This window comes from Galleria mellonella, unplaced genomic scaffold (assembly GCF_026898425.1).
Source record: "Galleria mellonella isolate WM207_F2 unplaced genomic scaffold, CSIRO_AGI_GalMel_v1 utg33, whole genome shotgun sequence".
In the NCBI taxonomy this organism is placed as follows: domain Eukaryota; kingdom Metazoa; phylum Arthropoda; class Insecta; order Lepidoptera; family Pyralidae; genus Galleria; species Galleria mellonella.
In genome coordinates, this window is record NW_026442079.1 from 3,833,831 (window position 1) to 3,853,151 (window position 19,321).

At 29.9% G+C, this 19,321-nt stretch overlaps 1 protein-coding gene across 1 annotated transcript in view; it reads left to right on the plus strand.

The window, feature by feature from the left end:
• The first annotated feature begins 13,911 nt into the window (after positions 1–13,911).
• LOC113521205 (chondroadherin-like) overlaps positions 13,912–19,321 on the plus strand; it is a 65,460-nt gene continuing 60,050 nt past the window's right edge. Inside the window, exon 1 of the mRNA XM_031911717.2 lies at positions 13,912–14,061. Coding sequence (XP_031767577.1) covers positions 14,012–14,061 — 50 coding nt within the window. The 5' untranslated portion in view covers positions 13,912–14,011. The remainder of the gene's footprint in view (positions 14,062–19,321) is intronic.

Sequence of the window (19,321 nt, forward strand, 5' to 3'; positions counted from 1 at the left end):
GCGATTACTTCGGCTATTCTAAAATAACTTTGATAATTCTGCTTGCAGTCGATTAGATTATTCCTTTATTGGTACCACAATAATTTTATTATAATTGAAGTAGTTCTTTATTTGTAGAATACAGTTTAGAATGATAAACTAACGGATTGTTAAAAAATATAGACCGGTGATGCTTTATTTTTACATGGAAAAAGTATTTATGTATAAGTCTACATACATTTATATATTTCTGAAATTAATCTTTGCTGGAAAATCATTAAAGAATTCTTTAGTCTTTTTGTTAGAATTACTTGGCTATCAATTACTTTCGGTCTCGGTAGTAATGTTCTGAATCTTTAGTATAAGTTTAACAGAGATTTACTACGTTACTACTGTGTTAACGTTTCAGTTCATAAATTTATATTAAAAACTTAGCTATCTAGCGGATGATTTTGGAAACGCAGATTTACATTCAAACGGGGATAACGTAAACATGAAACCATAATGTAAGTCTTTGTGTAACTTAATTTTAACTATTTTTTTTTATTATAGAATTGGAATTTAATTGAGGTAATGAGTTTTGATGACTAAACTATGTTTTCTGCTCGTGCAGAATTAGCATCATTAATCAGTTTCGAGCACATAAACCTTCCTGTTATATCAATTAGCAAAAGCAGCTTAAACACATATCTTACATTATATAGTTATTTTAAATATAAATAAATTACATTTCCTGTAAATCCAATATTGTTTATTCTAATAATATGAACGATTTAAATAAAATACGTTATATTATATCAAAAACTCAGAAGTATAAAATTCCAAATACGACGATCGGGATAAATTCTCATGTTCAGGTTCTTATGTTACCTTTTAAATGTTGTAGTTTTAGACTTGTAATAATAATAATAATATCTATAATACATTTATAAGATAGGTATTTAAATATGCGCAACAAAATATTTTATATACGCAACTGTTATACCTTTATGTTCATTTATAATATAAAAATAATAACTTTAATGAAAATCAATAATGATGTTAAATAATTATTGTCAGATAAAAAAATATTCGATAGAATGAATGCAAGATAACCCTACAAAATATAGATTTTACTTTAAGTAGCGTGTTTCGGGCGGTGTAGCTTTCTAATAGGTATAACAGGAATTGCAGGTAAATGAAATAGCGCCTGAGACGCCTAATACTAGGAAATCATGGAAATTTTGAAATGTACCTAATTTACTTAATGGGTTGTAAATTCAGGGTTACTTGCGTTAAATTACTTCTTAGAGAGGGTATTAAATTTATTACTAGATTGGTATTTGACGATAAAGAATTTAAGAAGTAGGTATTATATTAATATAATAAATACGAAAGTTTGTAATAATGTATGGATAGATAGAAGGAAGGATAGATAAATGATTTTTAAAGAAATTGATATTATTCCATATCTTACAGTGTATATTTTTATTTTGATAATTATAAAATTACATAATAAGAATTACAAACTAATATTTTTAGTTCAATTTAATAAATTGATTCGTTCACACGTTAAATTGAGCGAAATACTGTTTTTTTTTTTTATTTTTGTGAATACACAAAAGCCGATTCACATTCATTTTCATTTAAGAGTTTCCTCTTGTCGGTGCAACTAATTCATGCATCTTCCTCCAGCCAGCTCTATCCCAGGCCATATCCTTTATCTCCTTATACGACATGACGCCTAGTGTTTCCTTTATCTGTCCCATGTAGTTAATCCTCGGTCTTCCTCTTCCTCTTTTGCCCTCTATCTTTCCTTCTATTATTATGGCCCAGCATTTTGCCTCTTCTATTCTTTATTATTTTAATTAATATTCTCTTCTCGTTTACTTTTTTTAGGACTTCCTCGTTCGTTAGTTTTTCTGTCCAGCTTATCCTTTCCATTCTTCTCCATGTCCACATTTCGAATGCCTCAAGCATCTTTCTTTCCTTTTGCGTCATTGTCCATGTTTTCAAAAGTCGACTTATTGATTAAAAATTTCATTACCTATTTATTACTTAAAAATAATTTAGTAAAAACTTTGTTACGTTATTAAACATGTGTACATATTGTGTAGAATGACGCCTATTCTTTCTGTATATGTTGTTTATAAGTACATAATTTGTGTGTGTTAGGAATGTGTCTGTTTGTATCTATTTTACTGAATGTTACAGTTTTTTATTGATCCAAACAAGACTCAATATTGTAGCTGAGCCATACAGGAAGAACTAAAAAATATACTTACGTAAAAACTCAATAATATAAACATTTTATGTTTTTAATATATTTAATATGAAATACGAATTAATGTAACGTCTACATGTAAGACAATAACATACTAATAATAATGACTGATATATAAATAGCATTTTATTGGTCAATTTTTATCTCAAAACTAAAATATAAATAGAATAATAAAAATCTGTATTATCGTGCAATTTAGGTCACTGGTCAAACCATATTATTCAGCACCGGAGTTCGTATTTTACCTAAAAGAATGGCCGTTTCCTGTTCTCACAAATGAAATAAATCATATTATTTTTCATGATACGGTTGAAAAATTATTTCTTTATGTATTATATATAGTATACTAATCTTTGCCTGTGGCTTTGCGTGACCGGGATATATTGATTGACAAGGATAAAACGTAAAGTTAGCACAAAAGTAATAATGTTCGTAATAAAATTTCACATTTCATTAAGTTTTGTCAATAAGTTTTATAAATAAGATAAACAATATTTTACCATTTGTATTTAAATTGATATGTTCTGATACTAAATAGTACATACGGAAAGTTCAAATTATTGCAATTCAGTAAATCCTGAATATAAGGGACGGGTACCTTACGCCCGACTGGATCTTGGACTGGATAGCAAAATTGACACCGCACAACGGTGATGCGGAACGGATATCGAATCGGATATTGTGGACAGAATACTAACTTTGAATCATGATGATGTTACCATCACGGAAAATTTATATATAAAGTTTTCACCTTACTTTCGTATACCAAACATTACTTGAAAAAAGAATTACATTCAGGTAGTTGAATGCAAGATATAATTATTTTTAATTTTTAAAGATACTCATTAAACAAATTGACGGACGATGCCATTGAAATTTCATTTGAGTCAGTTCAAAGGCACAGAAATATTGGTAGCATAAATGTGAGGAATTGTTAGTTTCTTTTATAAAAGAATATGGGCATCGGTAACTTTATTTGATAATTATTATTACAGAGGCTTGACAGTTTAGATTTTAAGAATGGCTAAGCATTGCGGATTTCATGATGCTCTATATGCATGCCTATAAGTCGTATATAAAGGTGTAAAGAAAATATAGAATAAAGACAGAGTTCTGATTTTTTTTGTGCAGTGAATTGTAAGAAAATATCAGCATAATTATTGATATTGATTAAATATCTAATATTCAGCCGTCCGTAGCTGGTACCTATTTGTTCACGAATACCTCTATCGACTATTTGTGTGCTTTTCATTTATTGCGGTTTCACACGAAATGGGTGTGTTGTAATAACTACTATTCCGATATTATATACGCACGTCACGTTATGCTGTTTAGTTTTATCATGCCTCCACGTTTTATTTAACACGATGAGTTTTTTGTTTTATAGCCTCATATTTATAGAGGCGTTATGTGGAAATTTTCCTCATAAAAATGCTATCGTTTAAACTAGCATACTTCCTGTTGAAAAACTATTGTCGTAAATTATTGGTTACTGGTATGGTAAATTGAGAATTTTTTGGGGAAATTGGGTTGTCTGCATTTTGCTGATTAAATTTTTATACGAGTATGGTAAAAATTCAGGATAGACACATATCTACTCCAAATACACAATGGTATGTACATTAAAAGCAGGAATATAATTGCAGTTTGACTTTACCAACTTGATTTATAAAAATTAATATGAGAGATTTTTTTTGTGCCTGAGAGATTTTAAGTATAGGTACATTATTTATATCATATAAGAGTATATACTTATATGTAAATAAGTTAAGAAAAATATTGTCCTACTAGCTGTTGCCCGCGACTTCGTCCGCGTTTCCGTCGTTTTTTGTAAAATAAGTAGCCTATGTCCTTCTTCGCGGTTCAGTGGCTTTGATGTAACAGACACAATTTTCCCTTCACTGCTGCTCCTATTGATCATAGCGTGATGAAAAGTATACTATAACCTGCCCAGGAGTATAAAGAATAATTGTATCAAGTTTCCTTAAAATCCGTCGAGTAGTTATTGTTTCTATAACGAACATACAGATAGACAAAAATTGTACTGATTGCATTTTTGCGATCAGTATCGATCACTAATCACCCCCTGATAGTTATTTTAGAAATATATTTCATGTACAGAATTGACCTCTCTACATATTTATTATAAGTATAGATATACTTGTTTATTTATTTGATACGAAAATAGACAAACATTGTGGCTGAGTGATTTACTATTCAACTCACAAATAAGTTAGTGATCGTGAATCCAAATCTGCAATACTGAGCTGATGCAAATTAAATTGACCATAATTTTTTGAACAAAGTCGATAGAATACGATTCCTTGCATTTTTATAAAGCTTTAAAAGTAGTGTATTTATAGAGCTCTTTTTAATAATAGGAAAATATGAAAGGATTTTATCGCCGCACTGAAATATCTAGTGTGTCAACCATTATGTTGAGCGATTGGTATGCGATGTACGAGTTTTGGAGATCATAATCTGATAAGTGACGTGTGTACTGCAGCAGTCTGTCGACGGCATTTCATACACGTCACAGCATTTATTTAACAAATCTGTTTTTATTCGTTTTTCTTCTTTCTTTTCTATATTTAGAAGATATAGTAAGTATATTAATAAAATGTACATATTAGTACATTATAAATTTTATAAGTGTTTTTTTATTACGGTATGTTTTTAGAAATTGTCATACATAATAGTTAAAAAAACAATTTTCGTTATTTACATAGTAATTATGTTTCTTAAGTATTTTTATTTTATTTATACTAATGTTGTTGCAGTAGTTTTGCCCTTTACGTAAATTAAATTGACATATTTAAACAAGTAGATATGACAATGTTACTTCTGTGACATTGTTAGCTTTATAGTCGACTGTTAATTTTCCCAAGTTTTAGACTGTTTATGACGGTTTTAATTATTTTATACTAGCTTTTACCTGCGACTTCGTCCGTGTTTCTAAGATATGTTCACTAGTAGGGATAAAAAATAGCCTATGTCCTTCTCTATTTCGTATAGTACCTGTATATCAAAATTCATAGTGATTGCTTAAGCCTTTAAAGTGCCAACAGGTAATAAAGAAACTCTCTTTTACATTTAAAATATTAGCAAGGATTGTCGCCGTAGTTCACAATTAAGATTAATTCAATGACAGTCACGATGTTAATAAAAATAAAGGAGTTTAGGGTAAACGTTAAACCAGAGATATAAATATATAGATAGATATATAATTTATTTGCATTACTTACAGCACACAATTAACAGATATATATATAGAAGCAGCCAGTGTGTACTCCGTAACTTATTACGAAACTTTCACCTCGAAAGGTCAAGGTTGCTGGTCTAAGTCGGGTAGAAAGGTATGTGCTTTATACTTAATTTTCTGTGACCTAATTTTCACTATGATGTACACAGTAATCTAATAATACCCAAGTAATGCTTTCCTTGTTAAGTAACACTTAGACAATAACACAGCGATGCTTTTAATTGAAGCGATCAGTACAGTAATAGAGACATCGAGTTTATACAAACGGCTTTATTCATTACTAGTTGTTTATTGCGGTTTCGCTCGAGATTAAGCCTTTCTTTTGTGATAAGAATTGATTTTTTGAAAAGATATTTGACCTAATTCCTTATCTGGGAATTGTTAGTTATGGGGTCTAATAGTTCCAATGCTAGAAAATACATTATCAGGTCAACCTTCTCACAGTTTCCCTGGAAACTAACGTGATTAATTCTTGTGGTACTCGCCACGACGAGCTGATTGTCATCCTTCACTGGTGCCCTGCCTGTATATACCAACAGCGCGGGTGAGGTTACCATTCTAATATTATCCATAAAAAATACCTTTTGTGTCATATATGAACTTTAATTAAATTAGAACTATATATTATATACAAATATAGATTAGAATTAAGTAGCTTTTTTTCTGAAGTATTTTAATTGTTGCAATTTTAATAGACTTGAAAGAAAGAAGAAAGGAAGAACGAAAACATTTATTGCCAACAACAAAAAGGGTTACATTAATTATCAATAGAAAACAAACTTTACATTTGTTATTGCCAACATGGCTACCACTCAGCGTGTGCTGCAGCGAATTAATTGCTACAGCGCTGATATTCTGTGGTGGCCCTGCGCGACAAATTTGCCTCCTCGAGAGTAAGTTACTCAGTCAGACTATCTTTTTGAGTATAAACTTTTGAGTGTAAACATAACTAGTTGTTTCCCGCAATTCAACTAACGCAGAAACTGTTTTGTTTCGTTCCCGTGGGAATTTCAGGAAATCCTTCTAAGTGCTTACTTACGTTACATAGGGGATCCCTCTGTAAAATGTTATGTTTTTAGACCCAGTAGTTTTGTGTAAGCAGCGTTCTGAAATCTTTGCCTATTCAAAAGGAAAGAGAATAAAATGTAATATATACTTAGAATAAAAAAAAAAAAGATATTCGTACTGGTTGTTCAATAGGTAATTACATCGCAATGTTTTCTTCTAGATGACTATTGAATATCGATAACAATCTTCAATTAAAAAGTTGAATGGTAGTTAGCAGTATAACTTTCATTCCGTCATAACGACAATTTTGCATAATAAATTCAAGTATTCTTACTCGCATTTCCGCAACTTAAGTTGGCCGCGGTTATAATTTACTCAGCACTTTAAGTGGTACTCCTTAGCCAGTGCAATAAAGAGAAGGTTCCTAAAAAATCAAGAGGGCTATGAAGAAATAAATATTAATGAATAAATGTTATAAGTATTAGATATAATGTTTATAAGATTTATTCATAATGTTTAGTCAAACATGTAAATTTGGTAGCCAGCACACCGTACACTGTATCTCTAACAGTATAAACGCAGCAACGGAAAGCAAGTAGATAATAAACTTTATAAGTTTATGCAAAGAAATGCAAACAGTTTGACGTAGCACGTTATGTTACGTCTATGGTTTATAAAGACCCTTACAGAATATCTGTCATCAGATGACATTACCTGGTAGGTAGTCCGCAGAAGTGGCAACCATTACATATGTAACTAATTACTTGTACGTACTCTGTGTTACTACTATATACTTACTATACTAAAGAGATGTTGATGAGCAGTAATCGACAGTTATAATTTACCATTTAGTGGGCCGTTAGTTTTTTTAATATTTCAGATAAATCCTATTAATATTATAAATGTGAGAGTTCAAATAGAAGTTCGGGTTTTTGCTAAGTACATTTAAACCACTTAAATGTTTAAATAGATTTGAAAGAAATGTTTTATATATATAAATATTCTGTATTAACATAGGGAATATTTCACCCTATTTAATGCGAGCAAAGGCGTAGGATTTACGTGTCCTCAGAATATTTAATTTTCATGTAACTTTGTAAAAATGAATTGATAACAATCTGTCAAAGACTGCTGATATGATAGACATATCAGTTGAAGTGAATACCAAATACCGATGTCCGAAGCAATTAGTTAAATTGACATGAGCAATGTCCTACTAACTAACAGTTATTTTTTATCTTCACTCTGATGTTTGATTTAAACTTGGAAAATTTTTAATTGATTAAAGCATCCAAATCGATTGTACAGTTTATACTATATAGTTATAGTGTAACTGGAAGCTATGCTAGTCTATCAGTAGTAGTAGCCGTACCTACATATTAAATAAGTATTTCAACTGAATTTTATAAGGAGCTTTTTAAAATTAACAACGTATTTAAATATCATAAATAAAATAACAACGTTTTTGGATTTTATTTGTACAGCGATAAAGGCTACTACGTATTATTATCATTTAATTTTTTTTTTATTCTAGTTATGGTTGTTAACGTACATATTTATTTGTAGATACATTTGCATATTAAAAAAAAATTGTAACGTATATTGTCAAAACGTAGATATTTACGATAAGACTAGTCCACCAATGGTCGTTCAGCGATTTATGGAGATAGCTGTGCTTGTAGTCTTGTCTCTGAGGTGTCGAATTTGGAACGAAATAATTCACTAGAGAATCAAAATTATTATACAAACATAGCTCAGTGGATTTGTTAGCTGAAATGTCAATGGACTGATCATATTTGTCGTAGTACCGACAGCCATTGGTACAGAAATCCTGAATTTTCGGACTCAATTTCGTGTTTTCATTCATACCGAAATGGACACAGTAAATGGAGCTTAATATTTTGTTCATCGTGAATCCTATCAAGATAAAAGAATGATAGTTTAATATTTATAAACGGCATGTATATATTATGTAATTTTAATATCATAATTGTTTTTTTTTTCAAATTTCGGAAAACATTTCATGGTGACCCTCTGGAGTGGAGACTGTGTACCGGCAAACGTAGTGTAGGATGACCTGTTGCTAGATAGAGTGACGATATACGTAGAGTGGCTGGTTAAAATTGGAAGCGAAGAGCTGAAGATCACGCTCAGTGACGACCTATACTCACCAGTGGATTGCCTATTATAATGAATACGATAGCAAACTTATACATTGTTTGACTTTGAAAAACTAGTTTACAAATTCCAAGAACTGCACTAATTAAATGGACCTTTTCTCTTTATTATAGTTTGGTTATCAGTTTAATTACTACAGCAATGTTTCCCCAAAACCAACTACATTAATTAATAAAGTGAAGAGTTATGGCAGCCTAACTAAGGCTTCAACATTGTCAAGTACTAATGACGTGAGTTCAGACAGTTATGATGACAACAATTATTACATGTACATTTTGAAATTGTTGAGATTTAAAATAAAGAAAACAAATAATAAATAAACATCACTAAATCCTGACTGCGGTTTGTCAATCTGCCTGCCAAGCATGGCAACTACTAGCAAATAAGAGCTCCCCCAATATGCGGAGGCCTACGTTTAGCAGTGAACAGATAATGGCTTATCGTCATCATAATGAAAAGATTACATGTATAAATAAGTACGTAGATTGCCTATTGACACAAAAAAAGAAGAAGTAGGCATGTGAGAATTAGACTTGAAGTCGTTTTAATATGAATTTCTAAAAAATATAAAAAATGTAAATTTTTTTTTAAGTAATATGAGTATTTTTTTACTCAATATGTTTTTTAGCTTGATGATTCCGATACTACATAAATAAGATATAAGTATACATTATGTTAATCGACATTGTTTATTAAACATCTTCTGTTTTATATCATTATTACTAATTGTATGATCTCAACTGTATACTGTTAACATAATTTATATGGTAGTCATTTTGTATAATCTGAAGAAACAGTAACTGTGATTATATTATAAAGTACGTACCTACTATTTAAACTTTCTCAAACGTAGCATAAATAATATGAAACAGACCTTCTTTTAATATATGTATAATTATTATACATAAAATACATTCTTTTTCAATTATATTGTTAGAACAAATAGTTTATGTTCTTATAAAAAATACACAAGTAAAATAATGTTTAAAGAAAAATTTGCTGAGGTTATATGTTGGCACGCTGAGAATTAATTAAAATATCTTCAGGAAAATTTAAGTTATATTAATAGATATTGCGTTTTATTTATCTTCCTTCTGTAACCAGCTAGGTACTCGTTTAATCATGATAATATTATTATTGGTTGGGATCGGGGTTTCTGTAATTAATTAGATACTAGTCTATTTATATATACATTATGTATATATATATTATTGTAATTCACAATATTAATTTCAAAACTGTTGTAAATGTTAAAAATTAGTTATAAAGTAATTAGGTAAGTACTCAGTTGTTTATCCAGATGTTACTTGAATATAGGTCCTGTTAGTTATTGACTATTAAACTATATTTAAAATTTGGATACTATAAAGATTTTGAATATTTCTAGATACGGCTTTTTTAAGATGAGAAGAAGATATAGGCTACTATTATTGGGTTGGCCAGGTAGCTTCAGTAGAAGCGTATTTTCAATTTTTCATTTTTACAAGATTTTAACTGGCAATATGTGTTAGTTTATTTAAGTTAAATTTTGCAAAATAAATTAGAAACCTTTTAAAATTCCAACGAGCTAAAATATTTCATTTGGTTCGACAAAAATAAGCTTACTTAATTGTCGGTTAAGTATTTAAATCTCCTCATAAATTCATCATCATCAGAATCGTATGTTATGCCTACAGCAAGTCCCTCATTATATTGTGTTTATTATCTATTATATATTAAACTATATTATGTTTATTTAATTTTACATTTTATTTAATGAACTGAAAGGATATTTACAAATAGTATAAAAAGAAACTCGCCTACCAAATCTGTCTGTATATTTACAATACGTTGAAATTACTTGACGGTTATTATTTGGGCTTTTAAAATATTTCTCGAGAGAGCAAAAGAAAGCACGGTACGTTTTTGGTTTCAGCATTTTCGTTCTGGAAATTTCGACCTTCAGAATCAACCCCGTGGACGGCCGGAGAACAAGGTGGAAAATGAAAAATTAAAGGCTATTGTGGAAGCAGATCCATCACAAAGCACTTCAGAGATAGCTGCAGGCTTCGGAGTAAGTGATAAAACTGTATTAATTCACTTGAAGCAAATTAGGAAAGTGAAAAGACTTAAACGATGGGTACCTCATAAATTGAGTGAATCGAACTTGCAAACACGCGTCGACTGCTGTGTTACTTTGCTCAACCGACAGAATAATAAAGGGATTTTAAATCGAATTATTGCTTGTGATGAAAAGTGGATACTGTATGATAATCGGAAGCGCTCGTCGCAATGGCTGAACCCTGGAGACCTAGCCAAACCCTGCCCTAAACGAAAATTGACTTAGAAAAAGTTACTTGTGAGTGTTTAAAAATTCAACAACGATGCGGCAGTCTAAACCGCCTTTTAAAAGTGTGTTTATTCTCGCTCCCATGGTTTTTTAGTAAAGGTATTAATGAACTACCTATAATATGGCAAAAGTGCATAGATACATACATATAGGTGCATACTTTGATTAATTAAATATATTTTACAAAAAATAAAAATCACTTTATATTCCTCCCGTACAAAACGCTAATTTCATATGTAAGAACCTAATACTAATCCTACTATTATATTTTTGTAACAACAACTAGAAAAATATAAATGTTGTTGCCATTTTAATTTAAAAATTATATATATCTCAAATTATTAATGAACATGGGCCAAGTTAAGCAAATATAATGTGGTTTGAGCATGTCTTTTGAATTAGAGTGCATATATAATGTAATTCTCCATAATTTTTTACAGAATTTCAATTCATACATATTTTAGATCATAAAAGAGATAATTTTTTATTTATATGCGTAAAATAATATATTATTTTAATTTAATAGTAATAATTTTGGAGTTAAAATGTTCTTATTGTAGGTATTAGTCGATTATAATACTATGGAACAGCTATTTGATGTTTTCGCCTTATTGTCTAGCCTATAGAGCGTATACACTTTTTGCTATTATAGGTTTATGATATGTTTAGAGATAATTTATTTGTGACGTCGCTATTGAGCAGTTATTGCAGAGTTATTCTACATTTATAAATAACAATTTTGATAACCACGCCCTTATTATAGAGGATTTATAAAAAGTTGATAATTTTTATGAATAAGACTGATAATATATTGAGCAAGATATGTATCTGGTAAATCTTGTTATTAAATTTCAGTACAAATTACGTAATTTGTGACAAATTAATTGCCTACTTACTTTCTTGCCTTAGAATATACCTACTGTGTAAATTAGTATAGATGTTAATTGTCTTATTTTTTAAAGCGACCGCATAAAATTGTGAAATAAATTATACTTAAACTGAATTACTTAGTGTTTAAGTAGTTAGAGGTTACTTAATATTTATACCAATTGGTAAAATAGCTACTATCTATTTATTTTGTTTCTAATTTTCTAACAGGTGGTTTGATGACCTTCATGATCATTAATAAATAAGAATTTTATTACACTTGTCTACTAGGTTATATATATTCTATACCGAAATAATCATGTGCATACAATTCATTTGATGGTAAGTAAATACCATCATCTACGGCATCTTATGACAACACAGAAACTCCAGGTGTGTTGTCGGCCTTTTAGGAAAGAATAAATTTTTTTTACTAACAGTGTAGTCGCGGTATAGAATAAGCCACTCATTCATTTCCCGTGCCGATGGGCAGCAGTGTAGTGGCAACTACTGCTAAAATCCCCTTTATAGGGGAGGCCTATGTACAGCAGTGGACAGTTAACAGCTGAGATGATGATAAAGCTCTTTTCTCGTTTTGATCAATCAGGCTACTTCGTTAAACATTTTATCAAAATACGAATCAACTAATTACTAATTCTATTATAAACAATCTTTTATAAAAGATATACAATCTGATACAGATATGCATGTGTGATTATGATATGGATATGTTAAATAATATCCATAATTTAAAAATTGGGTTTGTATTGAAATAACATAGTTATAAAATATGAATATTTGCGGATTCGATTTACCGGATAAATTTGCTACATTTTATAATTAAGGTTTTCATTAGTGGATAATGTTGATCCATTAGTGTATTATTTGAGCATTAATGATGCAAATTGATCCAAGTTTGTACGTGATTTCATTAGTTTCATGGCGATGTAAACAAAGCAAAATTTTAAGGTTGAATCCTTGTCAATTCTTACATTAAGTTACTTAGGAGAAACCAAAACCGCTTCATTTATGATCCAACTCACTTACTTGGTATAGACACTCAACTGGGACCCTTAAAAGCTTAAAATAGCGTACGAGAACAATATTATAATTATTTTATTAGGTATATCGATCTTTTTCGAAGAGCTATCTTCGATTATTTTTAAAATTTTTGATAATGTCCATTTTTTAAAAGTATAAGTAATAGATATTATATTTCGCATAAACAAATACTATTTACTCTTAAATTTTTGTGAAGAATATTATAAAAATACATACCATTATTATCTACTCACTGTATAATAACTTTATTTTAATAAAAACGTAATAAATGATTGTTTGGTATAAAATATTTAGAGTAATTTTTATTATTAATACAAATTATAATTAAGAAAACAATAAATTCCTATTTACAAAAGGCATAGATGAAATAAGTAATATCAAGTTCATGGCTAAAAGTATTTTATTTTTATATCAGTTAAATTTTCGTTTCAATCTAAGAATAGTAGGGGAAAAATATTATTTAGCTTTAAGTCTGATTGTTGCATTATATAACGTAATTTATAATTTAATAAAAATTGACACTTTGTTACATTTAAAACTATAGGAAAAGTATAATATTACTACATTTATCTACGATAAGGCTAATGACATGACCTTACAAAATAATATAAGCCTTTAGTCTGCGTACGGATAGTGAATAGAAACAGATTCATAGTGGATTACGATACAAAAGTAACGTAGAAAAATCAGGAGCGATGGCATAAAGGGATAACAGGCGTCCATTTGCATACACAAGAGAAAAAAATGAGGAGATTTATTGTCTGCTCGCCACTAAATAGGTGCTATCACGCTCACTTTTTAGAAAGCTTAGTGTCCGGCGTAGAATAATGCCTTAAAGCTGGGGGCAACCGGGTGTCAGTAGACGAAACTCGGAGAGGGCGCGCAGCGCGGGACGAGGGCCAAGAGCCACCCCATCCGAGCCCGAGCTACACCGCTACACGCTACAGCACTCAGTGACGACCGCGGCCGCGACTGTGTCGTGTGCCGCTACGCTCTGGCCAACCATACTTGCCATGTGTACGCACAAACTTTATGCGAATGTTTAAACTAAATATTGTGGAAAATGGGAGACGCAAATTTTTGTGCTGCTGGCCCGCCGCGCCGATCGTCAAGGTTAGTATTTTTTATTATTCCTCAAAATGTATTGTTATTTATACAAACAAGTTAATATTTATTATGTCCCGATTTCCCTGTACTAGGCTATTTGCGAATTTATTTATTTCACATAATGATTGTTTATTTGCTATGCGATCCAAGCTCCTTTTTTTTATATTCAATATTGTAAATAAAAATGCTGATGACTTACTAGTTAAATAGTTATTTACATTAAATAGTTTTGGTTTATTTATTCAGACAAATCGAGATCTACATATATTTAGACACTAAAGATGGATTATAAAAATACCTATTCAGTATTTTCTTACAATTATTATAAAATGTGAACTCTAAACAATTTTTACCTAGAACTATGTATTTACTCTTTTTTTTCGTTACAAATATAGTATTGAAATAATTTAGAATTGATTTAGAATTGTAATAGTACCAAAATACAATGACTGTTTATGATTTTTTTTTATAAATAACAAGCGCATTGACCTTCCTTGGATACAGGGCGAAAGGTGCTAATGAAGAATAGGGAACATAACAATTCCAATTGGGAAATAAATCAATTTCCCGGAGCCGGATGAATCCAATCATACATATTGGATCGGAGCTAATAAAAATATTTCTGGTTGGTCATAAGCAGAGGTATTTTTGTATTTGTAGCTAATTCTTTTCCAAAATAATTTATCTTAGGTTTAAGCTTAGTATTATTGAGATACTTTGGATAAATTATCCCGATTTTTCTATTGAAATAATATCACTGTATTAAACAAATAAGAGATAATATGTGAAACTCCAAAAAAGCTTGTAAACTCATTCTAAATTTTCTGGCCAGACATGAAAAGGGTTCCGAAAATAGATTAGTAGCCTAACGCGTGTTTATATTAGATATATGTAGAAAACTGTAGGGTTTAACAAAAAAGAAATAGCAAATGTTATGAACCGAACTAAGTATATATACACATAAGTTATTCACATAATTTTCTTTAAGTATGCATATATTTTTTCACAATATGTATGTTTACTTAAGAATTAAGATATCACGACATTTAAAAAAGTTTTTCCTGATAATGATTTAATATATGAATAAAATATGTATTTATTATTTTTGAAGACCTTTTATTAATTAGGAGATTTCAGTATCAGTGTGTGTAGTGGTTATCGATATAAATTGTATCTGTTTAAGTATGTTTTTTTGTAATGAGTAATATTGGAATAGTAATTCTGCTATATCTATCGGTATGCGCTGGCGGAGGCGCAACTGAAGCATGATAGGTGAGGGTGAAAGCAGGCAGGTTCAGCCTATTGTGACAAATTTTACAAACATTATTTCAGATAGTTTCTACTAATAGAGGCACTGTGTGGAGGTCGACCTAATAGGCTCAATTGCTAGCAAAGGGGTTATTAGACTCCATTACTAATAATCTCTTTCCCCGTATACTAGTAGGTTGGATCAAATTAGTAAAATGAAACTAACAGTTTAATGCTGTCAGCTTTAACAGCTACGTTCGATTCGACTTTATATATATAGCAGGGAATATAGAATTACGTCGCCTGCATTACAATATGAGTAACACGACAGTGTTGCGGGTTACCACAATGTTTCACTACCGACGCTGTGCCCCATGGTCGGGTACCGCACGTAGTCAATGTACATTGTTGACCGCTATCTCTTCACTTTTGTACCTAACATTGTTGCTTTATGATAATAAACAACAAAGGTATGCGCCCTATCTTCCTTTAGAGAAGTTTGTCCGGTATATTCACATAATGAAATGTTCAATTTCAACATGTATTGCAAAAAACTTTACAGCTGTTGCTTGGATTATTTGAAACAAAAAAAACTATTATTTTGCACTGACTAGAATATAACTTTAATGATATGATAGTTATTTTTTTATCACTTGAAAATTTAAAATTATTCAAATCATATTTATAACTAGGTAACGTCTCCGGAAACTTTGTCAAAACTTTTTTTACTACTATAATAAAATTAGAATTGTACTAACCTTCTCATTATTATTATTATTAATTATAAAGTCAGTGAACTGACATGAAAATGTATCCACACTTAATCATTTATATTAACAGAAGACCTTATATTAAGCATGTCAATTCATTCGAGCATGATACATTTGCATGCATGGCAATTCCAAATACAATAAGCAGATGCAGGTATACATACCCTGTGGAAAATTTATAAAATAAAATGGATTTATATTTTATATTACTCTTGGATATCGTTTTTTCCTACTTAACTGTACATGTCAAATAGACGTGAATATAGGATAGATCTGTTATTCAATGATTGAATATCTAGGTCAAGACATTTGCGTTTAAGCGTAGCTACCTAATGGTGCCAATATCTAACCTCTTGGTGACATTAAGGGCGTCCTCTATGAACCACCGAACCACCGAACAGTGCGTGTGTCACATACACTTGTATTAAGGTTCCTTTCGTCGTATATGTCGAGTAAAGTAAAGCGTTCTATATGCTAGAGAGTACTTATTCCATGAAGTAGAACTCTCGAACGACATAGTTGAAGTTGGTCAGAGTAGGCATTATTAGGTATAGGAGTGGCTATGAACCTGAATTTTTCTAAAATTAATTCTCCATAAACTGTTAGCGTTAAAATAAACATTATTTTTATTATATTTAGGGACAGAGAATATTATCTTTGTTATTATTTGTTAAGCTCACTTCTGTTTTATTTTGGTATAGGCAGATCAGAAAGTATACCAACTATGTATTTCAATCACAATTATAATAAATGATATGCTTCTCCTCTTTTTGTAATTTATCATATACATATTAATATTGTATTATATATATATATATATATATATATATATATATATCAAGGAACAAATCCTATGTTTAATTCGAGTATTGTATTATTGACATAATTTTTAATTTCTATAGAAGATAAAGATAATATAATAGTAAATTCTTCCTGTTGTTTGATTTTACTTAGCAAACATGATTACAATAATTGCTATAATAATGTTGGACTACTTTAAATGTATTATTCCAAAAGAACTACTATATAACTATAGTATAAAACAATCTAAGAGCAAAATAACTTTCTCATTTTCTTGATCTAGTTGGATTTGGCGTGGCAACAGCTCTATCAAGGGATTCTTGTTTTCTTCTTCTATTTGAGCAAATGAGCGTTTTACCATTTACACTAAGAAGTCTTTGAATGAAAATAATTAAGTTTAGATACCCATTTAAGAATAAAATACAAGGGAGATATAGCTTCCTTCTGTATTATCTTATCTATACTGTATATAACAGAATTGGTATGCTAATCTTCAATTCAATAATATCTAATAACAAAATGGGGGATATGAAAAGAAAATACTTTTTAGTATTGAATGACCATGTGATGTCATGAAAAATATTTTTTTTTCCATATGTCGCACATTCGACTTTCTTTCATTAAAATGAAATACCACTAAAGAACTACTGACGAAATCTCAGAAAATGTGATTCTTTGAATTTAAAATTTTCTAAGAACGTTTCTTAGAGGTTGGCTTGGTAAAAAAAATTTTTGGTAATTCCCAGGACATTGTCCTATAAAAATTGGAAATATTCTTGCCAATATATTCAATAATAAATAATCACGTAAGTAAGAAATAGTCAATTACAGATTTAGATAAAGTGGTAGGTACGCCACGCCAATCAAATATTTTCCATATATTTTGATTTTCATGTTTTTCAAGCAGAACCAAACAAAAAATCCTTTGACATAAAAACGTGTGTTCATTTATTGAATACCTACTTATTTACGAACGTGTTTTCGTTTCTTTGTGGAATTTACTCGAATTTTCTCTAGGAAGGTTACTTCTATTACGGTCTGTAACAAGCTAGCAAAAAATGTTGTGCAAAAAAACACATGTTTTTATGCTTCATCCGCAAAACTTGTTACCAATATTGGCAACGATGGAGCGATTGGAATGAAAATGAATGGTGATGGCTGGCATTTTATGGACAGGTACAGAAAGTTCAGGCTCGACCTGAATTTTCCCTATAAGAAATTAATGAAGTTCAAATTCAGCGAAAACGACATTATTATTATAATGGACCAATAAGAAATCTGCGGGACCGACGACGTTAACGAATCTCGAAAATTTATTGGTTTTATTAAATAACGTATAGGTATTTTTTTTTTAATGTCTGAAATGTATTATGTGTAGGATTTTGTCATTCAAAACATTTTTTTATATTTCCTTTCCTTCATTCTATATTCTCCAGGGATTACAAATAAAGTCATATAGGTTACATGTTATAACAAATTTATGTCAAAAGGTATAATATGATATAGTAAAAAATAAGACAAGTTTCATTATATTTTCATGACTTCTGAGAAAAATAAATACCCTCTGCGTAAACCTCAATAAGTAAATTTAATAGTCAGTTTTTGATTATTAATTAAAAAAAAATATTTTTGGGTTTTGTTTTTTATTTTAGACACAAAAATAAAAATATTAATAAAAAATACTACTTTATAATATCTAGCTTATTATTTTGTACAATACAGTAAAATAATATCAATGTTTTAAGAAAACAGGACTATGAATAAAGTTTTGTAACATATAATGTAATAAATAAAATATAAAAAAAGTATTTCATTAAGAAAATTTTGCTGTCTATAAATCTATGAAACAAGTCATTCAACTACCTAGTTCAATGAATAAAGTCAAAGAGCAAATAGAAAAGGCGAGAAAAGAAAGGACAAAACTTTCAGATTCATAGCTAAACTTATATTATTGCTTATTCTGTGCACAAATTGGCGACGTGAGTCACGTAAAATTCGTAAAAGCGCATGAATGCAATATCGTATCTCGCAGTTGTGAGATTTATAGACAAAGTTCAATCTCCTTTAACGACTTTTTAGAAAGACCGCCCGGCAGGTGTTTGTTAAAGAACGATCATGTTTTGTTTTATCAGGATTTCTCTTGAGTCTGTTTGTTTGTTCTCTCTTAGTGCTTTAACAGTTTAATCTATTACTATGAAATTTGGTATACACGTATTAAGTATGGGATGGAGAGAAACAGTCAGGCATGCGGACAAAATCGTGGATAAAAACTAGTTATGGATATAACAGTATACTTAATCGTTAATTTTAATAATTCATTAAAGCATATAAATATAGTTCTGATATTAAAATTTATTGCAGATATAAAAATTAGTTACAGTCCCATATACTTTACAGCGCTTTAATATGTTTATTATTAAGTTATTAACTACTTGGGCTACTATGTT